Source organism: Bombus pascuorum, chromosome 6 (genome assembly GCF_905332965.1).
Source record: "Bombus pascuorum chromosome 6, iyBomPasc1.1, whole genome shotgun sequence".
NCBI classification, from domain to species: Eukaryota; Metazoa; Arthropoda; class Insecta; order Hymenoptera; family Apidae; genus Bombus; species Bombus pascuorum.
Window position 1 is genome coordinate 18,049,340 of NC_083493.1, and position 12,964 is coordinate 18,062,303.

Below are 12,964 nucleotides of genomic sequence, written 5' to 3' on the forward strand. Positions count from 1 at the left end.
CTACTTTGTTATATACAAAATAAAAAATGTTAACTTATGAAAACATACTATTTAAATAATATAAACCAATTTTGATAAAATATAGGATTAACATACACAAGCACGCACGCGCGCGCGCGCGCACCACACACACACACACACATACACGTACACAAAATTGTGAAAACAAATTTTTTTCCGCGATGTAGTGACAATTTTTTAAAACGAAATATATACTTGAAATATACATATATCTGAAATATATATTTAATTGAATGAGATATATAATTCAAAAGGATAACAATTTTCAATAGTACGTATGTATACAATTTATTTTGGATGCTGTTTAATCCAATGGAGGGTGGCGCTTTGGGCAGTCCGGTTTTTGAAGAAATATGGCGGATGTCGAGGTGAGTCTGTCACGTGGAAGTTCAGAAACTGTATTATTGTCTTGTAATTAATAACTACTTAAATTTGATTCTGTTACAGTTAACGAAAGCATTAAAAGATTTGCCAAACCGAGTTCAAACCGCCAGTAAAAACGAGCGGCGAGAGATTCTACAAAATGTCGTCAATGTATTGTCAAATCCTGGTAAGAAACGAAATTGTGAATAAACTTTTGATAAAAATGTATAACTTTCTAGATCGAAAATATCTGTTCATAGAACAAAGAAATTATATTGTATCCTATAAATATATTTTGAAATTAATATATATATATATATATATATATATATATATATATAGAGAGAGAGAGAGAGAGAGAGATAATATTGAATATTAGAATTTAAATAATATACAGGACTGAATGTATATTACCACTTATTTTTTTTATTATAATATTTTTAATATGTATATAATTTGCATTTGTAATTCTTAATCTTTCGATATTTTTCCACTTTCAATATACATCCTAAATATTAATATGTTGATGTAGATTTAATATTTATTCAATTACAAGATATATGTAATATTATGTATAGTAATTAATGTATCTCAGTCATATGTATCTAGTATTATATATTTTTATATATATATGTTGTATAAAATATATATAAAATTATCCTTTATTAATCTCACTATAAAAATAAATAAATAATTATATTATTTCAATTTTTATATTATAAGACAATGTAACATATATGTATACTATTACATTATAATTATGTGTAAGATATTTATTTTTATAATTTATATAAAAGGAAAATGTATAAAATAAAATTCTGCTTATAAGTAGTTGTATAAATTCATATTACAAATGGTCGAAGGTATATTCATAATATGTCGATATAATAACATTTATTAAATTTCTATATTTATAGGCATCAATGAGAAAATTGTTAATGGAATTTGCAAAACCGTATCTCTTACTTTACATCGATATAAGGATACTGCTTCCCAATCCTACGTGAAAAATTTAATCGAAGAATTGTTGAGAAAGCAACCGGCACCTACAATAAAGCATATGACAAATGTTGTCATAGAACAAGCTACATGGCATAAAAATGTAGTTCCTACGTACGTAATTAATTACATACATAGTTCTCCAAATGCATACATTAAAAAAGAAAAAATGTATATTTTAAACTATGTATTAATGTTCATAAGTTACTAACAAAATGTTATTTTGTAGTCTGAATACAGCTTTAACGGCGTATCTTGCATTAAAGTGGTCAACATTGATTGTTCTACACGGATACAAAAGCAATTCAGACATCAATCCGGAATTACCAAAACTCATTGAAGCACAAGCAAATTTGAGTGCAGCAGCTTTGGCATCCATGGATAAAAAATTGACGGAGAAAGTATATGTTTTACTAGCGCATCAATGGTTGAGTGTTAAAGATATTGATATTGTGTATTTAGAGACACTAACAAAATTGGAAGTTGGAAACGGTGTAATTGTTCTTGCTAGTTTACTCGCTAAGTATTTAGTTAATGCAAAGAAAAGTGAATTAGTGGTGAAACTGAAGGTAAATTTATATTTGATAATATATTTTTGTGTTGAAAAATCTGTTTTTATATCAGTATTATCTTTTATTCTTTGTAGTAAATATTGTCGAATAAATATTTGTTTTTCTTTTCAGACAAACACCATAGATGCTTTCATAAAACTAACTATTAGTTGTAAGAAAAAACCAGATCTATATGTTGTTCATAATGCTATACCTCTTCTCCGTAGAATATCTCATGACGAGTTTAAAGGTCAACTATTACCGGCTTTGCAAAAAGCTATGTTAAGAAATCCAGAAATTATCATTGAATCGGTTGGATATATTCTAAGTGGTTTAAGTCTTGATTTAAGTCAGTATAGTCAAGATATAAGTAAAGTATTGTTTGCCAATTTGCATTCAAAGGAAGACTTAGTTAGAGATGAAGCTGTAGGAGCTTGTCGTAGACTTGCTCTTCAATGTTCAGATAATATTGCTTTGGAAAATTTATTGTCATCCGTATTTGCTGTATTTCACGGATCAGAAGGAAAACTTACAGTTGCAACTCATAAAATTTCCGTCTTACAAGGTGCTGGCAATCTTAGTTACAATGCAGCTTCAGGAAGTAGCATTGAAAAATTAGCTGAAACAGCTTGTGAACATTTTATCAAAGTTCTTGAAACTGAAGTTCATGAGAAAACTTTAATTTATGCTCTTGAAATGATGGCCTTGTGGTCCAATAAATTTGCAAATAATGTTCCAAAATGCGTAATAGATGCGTTTAAAAAGGGCATGAATGCTAAAACTTCAACTGCGGCAGTGCGTACTGCTTATATTAAACTCTTCTTTTCTATACCGGAAGCTTCATATTCTGCAGCAATAACTCCATTACTCGTACAAGCAATAGTAAGAGCTATGCAACAATCCGCGCAGCCAGCTGCAGTTACAGAGGGTTTAGTGGCTTCTTATTTGTTACTGAAATTTGTTCTTGCTAATCAAGTGGAGAATGACAAACAAACTGTACTATGGAATGCTATTGACGAGCAAATATTCTTTTCAGAAAAATTTTTGTCAGCTTGTGGAGACGATATATTATATCACCTCATGCTGCTTTGTGAAAGACTAATTACTGAATTTGGAGATAGGTTAAATGAAAAAGCTTTAAACGGTGTGCATAGAGCAATTGTGGCATGTGCGACAGCCCCCAAATATAAAATAAGGAAACGTTGTTTTCCATTAATTAAAAAGGTTTTAACTGGCTTGAGTACATACGATCCTGCACAAGAACTACTAATGGAATATAATAAATTCTTAGAAAATGTAAAAATCAAGTCTGAACATGATAAAGAAAATAAAGAGGATTCTTCTAGTTGCGAGACAACTGGCAGATGTCTTGCAGATGGATTACTTGCTATTTGTTCAGGTTCTTTTCTGTTCGAATTACCTGCTATGCAAATGACAAGAGATGCATTAATACCATCTCATCATCCTGCAATCTATAAAGCGATGCCAAATTTATGGTTCAAAGTTGCAAAGAACTTTAATCTTGTTCCAAAGAACTTTCTATGTACATTTAATCATGAAATTAAAAAAATACTTCTGCAAAATTATAAGCCTGTTGCTAGTTATGAAAATGCGTTGACAAAAGTGATATCAATTATACCAGACATCATACTACCTGCAATAGTGTCAAACATTACAAATAAGCTTGATGATCCAGAGGTCTTGAAAGTCACCAAAGACGAATACTTCACTTATCTCACTCCAGAGGGGGAATTATATGACAAAAGCGTATTACCAACAAGCGATGAAAATGATATTCTTAATTCAATGAACATGAAAAGAGAGAGTAAGGTGTATTCGTTTAAAGAACAGCAAGAAGAATTGCAACTTAGGCGAGAATTATATGAAAAACGAAAGAAAGAAGGAAAAATAAAGGAACCTAAATTAACACCCAAGCAAGAAGAAATCCTTAAGGCACAAATGGCGAAAGAAAATGCAATCCGGAAAAGATTGACAGAACTGAAACTTAGAATAAATAATGCTGTATCTCTAATTATATGTTCTATGCGTGGAAATGGACAAGAATTGTCTTTTTATTTAAAAGATTTTCTACTTCCGATTTTGAAAAACTTAAGATCACCATTAGCTGCTCCTGCAATGTGTGATCTTTATATCCGTTTAAAAAGGATCGTGAAAATAAATAATCCAGTTCTTAGTGATTTAGTAGCACATGTTACGTTACGACAATTGCAACCACAATGTGATCTGAATCAAGCTTGGGAAGAGGAAAATCTTGATACAGCTGTAAAGAGAACTTTAAATCTTTTACACACAACAACAATAAAACAAAAGAAGTTATTTACAGCTCCGACCTTTTGCTACGTCTTTCCATTTCTAAAGAAGACCTTATTATCTTATAAGGACGATAATATGATTGTTCAAGGATTACAGATAATACAAGAACATGCTAAACAAAGAGGAAGTTCTTCTGATTTTAAAGATACGAGACATCCCCAATTGCTTCCGCGTAAACATATGTTTGATCTATTAATAGAATTAATGGAAATCACAAGCGGAAGGGTACAATCACATGCGGTTGCAACACTGTTAGATGTTGCTCAATCCGGTAGCGGTCAACCAGGTACTGCAATAGCAACTAGTGAAGATATAGATTCTTTAATTGGTGCATTACAAAATTCTTTATCTACAATAAGAGATGCAGCGTTAAGAGCATTAACAGTCGTGAAACAAGCTTTTCCATCTCAGAAAGAGGATGCTGACCAACTGTCTCATCTTGTTAGGAAAATATGGATTGCTAAGTTCGATGTTTGCGACGAGAATAAAATTCTTGCTAATGAGTTATGGAATGCTGCAGATTTAGTAATGCATACGGACATACTATCTGACGAACTGATCCAAGACATTACACATCCTGTAGAACCTATACAGCAAGCAGCTGCTTGTGCTTTGGCGCAGTGTTTAAATGACGTTCCCCACCTAGTACCAGAAATTTTGGATAAATTACTACAGCTGTACCAAGAAAAGTTAGCCATGATTCCACCAAAATTGAACGATTTTGGACGCGTGGTTGAACAACCGATCGATACTTGGGGTCCAAGACGAGGTGTAGCACTTGCATTGGCTCAAATGGCAGCCCTTCTCAGTGCTGATACGGTACTTAAACTTGTGCAATTTTTTGTCTCTACTGGTTTAGGAGATAGAAATCAAACTGTTCGTACGGAAATGTTAACTGCTGCTGTAGCTGTTGTTGATCTTCATGGAAAAGCAAATATAACTTCTTTATTGCCGGTTTTTGAAGACTTTATGGATAAAGCGCCAAAAATTGGCAGTTTCGATTCAATCAAACAATCTGTAGTTATTCTTATGGGGTCACTAGCAAGACATTTGGACAAAGATGATTCACGTATTAAACCGATAGTTATGCGTTTAATCGCTGCTCTTTCCACACCATCGCAACAAGTGCAGGAGGCAGTAGCCAATTGTCTACCACATCTTGTACCTTCTATTAAGGAAGATGCGCCAAAGATTGTGGACAAATTAATGGACCAATTGTTAAAGTCAGACAAATATGGGGAACGTAAAGGTGCAGCTTACGGTTTAGCAGGTATAATCAAGGGTATGGGGATACTAGCATTAAAACAACTCGATATTATGACCACATTAACTAATGCCATTCAGGATAAGAAAAACTATAGGCATCGGGAAGGAGCGTTATTTGCTTTCGAAATGTTATGTACAATGCTTGGTAGGTTATTTGAACCGTACATCGTTCACGTATTACCACATTTGTTGCTGTGCTTTGGAGATTCAAGTCAATATGTCAGAGCGGCTACCGATGATACAGCTCGTGTAGTTATGAGTAAATTATCTGCACATGGGGTAAAGCTTGTTTTACCTAGTTTATTAGCAGCATTAGAAGAAGATTCTTGGAGGACTAAAACTGGTAAATAATTTAAATATTAATGTTATTCAGATTAATAATCTTGTTGTAGATATTACATAATTTTGTTTGCGTTTTTAAGGATCTGTTGAGTTATTAGGTGCAATGGCGTATTGTGCACCAAAACAGCTTAGTAGTTGTTTGCCAAGTATAGTTCCAAAGCTAATCGAAGTACTTAGTGATTCACATACAAAAGTTCAAGAAGCTGGTGCAGAAGCTCTTAAAGTTATTGGAAGCGTAATTCGTAATCCGGAGATTCAAGCTATTGTACCAGTTTTATTGAAAGCCTTACAAGATCCTTCTCATAAAACAGCTACTTGCCTTCAAACTCTTTTAGATACTCAGTTCGTACATTTTATCGATGCTCCATCGTTAGCTCTTATTATGCCTGTAGTACAACGAGCATTTTTGGATCGTTCAACAGAAACAAGAAAAATGGCTGCCCAAATTATTGGAAATATGTATTCTTTAACCGATCAAAAAGATTTAACTCCATATTTGCCAACAATCATCCCTGGCTTAAAAACGAGTTTATTAGATCCTGTACCAGAAGTACGAAGCGTATCTGCAAGAGCATTAGGTGCTATGGTACGAGGAATGGGTGAATCTAGCTTTGAAGATTTACTTCCTTGGTTAATGCAAACGCTTACATCTGAAACAAGTAGCGTTGATCGATCAGGTGCTGCACAAGGCCTCTCAGAAGTTGTGAGGGGATTAGGTGTTGAAAAACTTCACAAACTTATGCCTGAAATTATTAGTACTGCCGAAAGAACCGACATAGCTCCTCATGTTAAGGATGGTTATATTATGATGTTTATTTATATGCCAAGTGCATTTACTACAGAGTTTACACCCTATATTGGACAAATTATTAATCCTATTTTGAAAGCTTTAGCCGATGAGAACGAATACGTTCGTGAAACAGCACTTAGAGCGGGCCAACGTATCGTTAATCTTTATGCCGATTCTGCTATTATGTTGCTGTTACCAGAATTGGAAAAGAGTCTGTTTGATGATAATTGGCGTATTAGATACTCATCAGTTCAATTACTTGGTGATTTGTTATATCGAATTTCTGGAGTTTCGGGAAAGATGTCAACAGAAACGGCAAGCGAAGATGATAATTTTGGAACTGAACAGTCACATTATGCCATTATTAACGCACTTGGTGCTGAAAGGCGAAATCGTGTTTTAGCGGGATTGTACATGGGTAGATCGGATGTTGCATTGATGGTACGCCAAGCTGCTCTTCATGTATGGAAAGTTGTTGTAACGAATACACCGAGAACTTTAAGGGAAATATTACCGACGTTGTTTACTTTATTACTTGGCTGTCTAGCTAGTACAAGTAACGATAAAAGACAGGTGGCAGCGAGGACTTTAGGAGATCTAGTTAGAAAATTAGGTGAAAGGGTGTTACCAGAAATTATACCTATTTTAGAAAAAGGTTTACAAAGCGATCAGGCCGATCAACGTCAAGGTGTATGTATTGGATTATCAGAAATAATGACAAGTACAAATAAAGACATGGTGATAACCTTTGTAGTCAGCTTAGTTCCAACAGTGAGGTAAAAATATTTGTGTTTATATGTAAAGAATGTTATTGAAAAATTTTGAAATAACGATCAGATAATTAGAAGGACTATTATTTTTATATTGTAGGAAAGCATTGTGCGATCCATTACCAGAAGTTCGACAGGCAGCAGCAAAAACCTTTGACGGTTTGCATTCAACCGTAGGAGTGAGAGCATTAGATGATATATTACCAGCAATGTTAACACAATTAAATTCACCGGATCCAGCAGAAGCAGAGAATACCTTAGATGGTTTACGCCAAGTAATGGCAATCAAATCTCGTGTTGTACTACCATATTTAGTACCTCAGTTGACAACTCCTCCTGTCAATACAAAAGCGTTATCAATCTTGGCTAGCGTAGCAGGCGAAGCATTAACAAGGTTCCTTCACAAAATTCTACCAGCGCTATTAACCGCACTCTCTAGTGCTCAGGGCACACCGAACGAAGTTCAAGAGTTAGAATATTGCCAAGCAGTGATCCTATCTGTTACCGATGAGGTTGGTATTAGAACAGTCATGGATCAGCTCATGGAAGCTACAAGAGCGGACGATCCATCCAGACGACGAAGCGCTGCAACTTTGTTATGTGCTTTCTGCCGTGATACACGTGCAGATTATAGTCAATATGTTCCACAATTATTACGAGGTCTCATTCACTTATTTACAGACAGTGATAAGGATGTACTACAGATGAGTTGGGAAGCTCTTACAGCAGTCACTAAGGTAAGGCTACGTTATGGTAATAAAAATTTTCTATTTAAATATAATTTTCAATCAATGTTATTGAAATTAATATGTTAAATTCTATTTTTAGACTTTGGCATCCGATCAACAAATTGCTCATGTACAAGATATCAGACAAGCTGTTCGGTTCGCAGTGTCTGATTTAAAGGGACAAGAATTATTGCCAGGATTTTGTTTGCCGAAAGGGATTACTCCCATTCTTCCGATATTCAGAGAAGCTATATTAAATGGTTTACCAGAAGCAAAAGAACAAGCAGCTCAAGGACTTGGAGAAGTTATAAAATTAACTAGCGCCTCAGCGTTACAACCAAGTGTTGTACATATTACAGGACCATTAATTCGTATTCTCGGCGATCGCTTTAATTGGAGTGTTAAAGCAGCAGTTTTAGAAACACTTGCAATCTTGCTCGGCAAGGTAGGGTAATCTAATAGCTATAATGTATGAGCAATATTAAGAGAAAGATATACTATAAAGATATAATAAGATATAAGAGTAACGCAAAAGTAAATAATTAATATCTAATAAAATGCTTTGATTAGGTTGGAGTAATGTTAAAGCAATTTTTGCCACAATTACAAACCACTTTCTTGAGAGCATTGAATGACAGTAATAGACAAGTGAGATTAAAAGCTGCTTACGCTTTAAGTAATCTCATTGTAATTCATACTCGTGTTGACCCATTGTTCACAGAACTTCATACTGGCATTAAAACTGGGGATGATCCAGCTATTAGGTAAACTAAAGGATCGAATATATTTCATACATTATTTATATATTTGCATCATTGAAGTTTACCAATACATATTCATTCTATTTAGAGAAACGATGTTACAAGCTTTAAGAGGCGTGCTTACGCCTGCTGGTGACAAAATGACAGAACCAATGAAGAAACAAGTTTTTGTCACTTTAAGTAGTATGCTTGGACATCCGGAAGATGTTACAAGGAACGCCGTAGCTGGTTGTTTTGGGGCGTTGATACGATGGCTCAGTCTAGACCAACTCAATATTGCTCTTAACGAAGATCTATTATGTACGTTTATTTTATATTTGGGATTACGGTGGAATTTCTAGAATATTCAATTACAATCGAAGACAAATATTTTAAATGTAAAATATCCTTTTGTTCAAGACGATAGAAAACGATATATGCTACGATTATCATACATAATTAGCGTAAATCACGGTTAGAAGTATGCGGGAATACGGAAATTTTTTCTCGGGATCTCGGGTCGGGTTGCAAACCAGTTTTATCGAATTATTCGTGAAACGTCGTTCGTCTTGTCGAAATTCTCGGGGATTCCAACATTCTCGAGTCCCCGAGATGTTTTCGGAACCTGACTCGGCTCGAACCGAAGAACATCTGGTTGTCTCGCACTTCAAGTTACAGTTTATCGTCTCATAGATTCTTTTTTATAAAATACATATAACATTTGAGTTATTCAATTAATTTTAGGTAGTGACACCAGTGTCGATTGGATGCTTAGACACGGGCGTTCTGCAGCGTTATTTGTCGCGTTAAAGGAATCTCCAACAACTATTTACAACAATAAAGAGAAAGATCGTGTTTGCGGAGTAATACTTTCGTATTTAAGCGCAGATCGAGTTCAAATAGTCATGAACGGTGTACGAGCTTGTGGTTATCTGTTTCAATATCTTATGAACGAACGACAACCTATACCTCAACAAATTTTATCTCCTTTCGTGCGAGTAAGTATATTCCAACAAATTACATGTAAATTACACAATAAATTATTTCCATATAAAATTACAAACATAAATTTATCTTTTAGTCAATGAATAACAATAGTAACGACGTAAAACAGTTATTAGCTAAGGTATGCATTCATTTGGCTCGTAACATACCGCCTGAGAGGATGTCACCGGAATTACTTAGATCGCTTTTACCTATGTTGGTAAATGGAACAAAAGAGAAAAATGGTTACGTGAAAGCCAACAGTGAACTTGCTCTTATAGCAGTACTTAGACTGAGGCAAGGGGAAGAAGAACATCAGGTATATTTCTATCAAAACTTTATTGTATAAAATTATGAAGTGAAAATCTTGTGTGTGTGTGTATATATATATATATTACTTATAATTTTGTAAATTGATTTTTTCAGCGTTGCATGGCCTTTCTGGATGCCGGTGCAAGGGAATCATTGTCAGATGTAGTCAGCAAAGTGTTGCGCAAAGTGTTATCGCAGCCTGAAGGCAAAATAGAAGAATTGGACGATACATTACTCACGTGAGAGATATTGTATGTTCCGGGGCTCATTGCGCTCTACACCCATTCTTATAGCCGTACTATTAATAATTACTCGAATGATTTTTATAAAATGATTTACTATTCGTGTACTAGTTACATTATAAAGACGTTAGTTCGTTCCATATTGTATCTCGATAATCAATTAAACAAAGTAAAACGTAACAGTCACTCGATGGCATTCAAGTTACTTAAACTAAGGTGTCCTGTTTACCGAGCGATTCGCATACACGTTGTAGATATTTCTACGAAAAGTGTTTTATACTGTCGATTTATTCATCCGTTTCTTTATATTTTAATTATTAGTGAATCGTATTTGTCTCTAGGATACATATTTGTAAATGAGTCGATAGAAAGTGACACAAAATATATCGAATTTGAACAGGAGAATAGTGAAAATGATTTAAAATACGAATTGTATATTGATCGCGTTGTAGATTCACGCTTTACCTTCTTCATTTATGTTATGTTGTACAGTTTGTTATGTTTTGCTAATATTATAACCGAAAGTAGATTACTTTACTTGTGCGGGGAAAATTGTTACTTGCGCTAGAAAATTTTTTTTAAACGGAAGTGCATTCATTTTTTTATTTTTTCATTTTTTTTTTTTCTTTTTTTCCCTGGGAACCACACGAATATATATAATATTTGAATGCCGGTAAACCGAGTAAAATGTTTACTTGCTATCGAGGATTTGAACAGTGTCCCGCTTTTATTGTCATAGAAGTGTGTTTTGCTGTCCTGTATTGTAGTTGTATGAATCGGTATATAGTCTATATTTTAGAATTACTTCTAGAAATTGTTGAGCCGGCTTAAGCCGTACCGTAACACGACGCGATACTTGTAAATCTATCGGTAGAAAGTCTTCGTCTTCTAATCTGTTCTTCTATTTTCGACAATTTTCGCTTTGTCTATGATTACATTAATTACATTACCCACAATTTGAGAACATACATCATATTCTGCATATACGTCCTATGATACGTTATTACAATATGGCGAACAAATATGGGACTTTGTATAACATTTATCTTTATAATATCAGATCAAACTTTGTTCATCCTTCGTTCATCTACAGTTTATACGTGTTAGAATATTTTACTTTGTTAGGAAATGAAATAAAATTGCTCCGTTAAATTGGTCACGTGTAGTTTTAGACGGTATTGGTTTGTAGCACGTATTTTAATAAATATCCGAAAGAATCAAATCTTACATGTTAATGAAATTTTAATATATATTAGATATCTTATTAGAGTAAATATTACGGAAGACGAAGATACGAAAATATGATTAACGATAACGATAACGTAATGGATCAAAAGTAACGCGTATACATTGCATTTTAGACGGAAACATTAGTGTAAGTCAGCGACTTGATCGCACACCGTCGTTTCTCTAACTTCATGAGCCCTGGGACTTTTACGAAAGCATATTCGGATTATACATACATACATTATATATATATATATATATATATATATATATATATATAGAAGGAAGAAAATCAATCGAGTTCCATCGCATTATTGTTACGACAATGCGTAACGACAATTCGCTTGTTCCGATAAAACCGACAATTTCGTTATTGCTCGCTCAAGACTGAATCGTTCCATCCGTGGCTCGTAGAAAAGCCAACTGCTCTACGTTCTTTTCAATTCTATGATGTTTCACGAATCACAATCCTTCTATCTGTACCTGTTTCAGACGACGAACGTATTTGCGTGTTTCATACTCGCGCGTTTAATTATTTTCATGACTGAGCGAATCGAATGCCATTCATTTTATTATTTTTTATCACTTAAGTTTGTTTTGTTCTATTTCAGACATACAATGCATCTACGCATATACTATGTTTCCTAATATCTAGAACCTTCGTACGTTCCATTGATTTTATTTCATTTCTTTTAACATTCGAATATTTTGTTTGCAGTATCTCATCGAGATACTATGCTGCAAAAGATTCTATGCTTTTTTACGTTACGTTAACAAAATGACCTTATATGGAAAAAAGTTTATTTATCGTGTTCCGTTAATTATTTTACAATTGTTAATTATGTATGCACAGATGTACGCGATACAAATAGAACGATACGTTCGAAAAGCAATATCTCTTCATTTATGCTTCGTCAATAAAAACTGGAAGAACATTGGCTATAGTAATAGATCGTTCTTATTAATATCGTGTCTAAATTATTTTATTAATCGGCTTCGATATCTAAAGTATTATGCTGATACGTTTCTCTTTACTTTGTCCTCTTGTTATCTAAAAATGTACCCACGTGCCAATGAAATTCTAGTTTAATAATCGATGTATTCTCTTATCTCTTAAAACTTAATCTTTAATTGTAATTCTCGATGCTATAAGTATGTTCCTAAAACTAAGTAAGATACAAGTAGAAACTGTTCGTTTTATTTAACATGATATCGATGATTTTGAACGATCAATGTGAAACAAATGAGAAATAGGATAAGATTTGCACGCGACGCAAGTGAAATTAGATTTTTGT

At 33.8% G+C, this 12,964-nt stretch overlaps 1 protein-coding gene across 1 annotated transcript; it reads left to right on the forward strand.

Annotated features, from left to right (window-relative positions):
- Positions 1 to 193: 193 nt before the first annotated feature.
- On the forward strand, positions 194 to 12,437 carry LOC132907955 (stalled ribosome sensor GCN1). The gene is made up of 13 exons (XM_060961408.1): positions 194 to 389; positions 469 to 571; positions 1,302 to 1,497; positions 1,613 to 1,952; positions 2,067 to 5,877; positions 5,957 to 7,442; positions 7,537 to 8,173; positions 8,265 to 8,609; positions 8,735 to 8,928; positions 9,014 to 9,225; positions 9,649 to 9,902; positions 9,986 to 10,207; positions 10,315 to 12,437. Exons 1-13 carry the CDS (start codon positions 375 to 377, stop codon positions 10,441 to 10,443), a joined length of 7,944 nt encoding a protein of 2,647 aa, XP_060817391.1. The 5' UTR covers positions 194 to 374; the 3' UTR covers positions 10,444 to 12,437.
- Positions 12,438 to 12,964: the final 527 nt, after the last annotated feature.

Excerpts from the sequence above, each read along its gene's own strand:
- LOC132907955 (XM_060961408.1), top strand. Across the intron at positions 9,903-9,985 it reads TTTTATCTCCTTTCGTGCGA|TCAATGAATAACAATAGTAA; the intron begins GTAAGTATATTC and ends TTTATCTTTTAG. Across the intron at positions 10,208-10,314 it reads AAGGGGAAGAAGAACATCAG|CGTTGCATGGCCTTTCTGGA; the intron begins GTATATTTCTAT and ends TGATTTTTTCAG.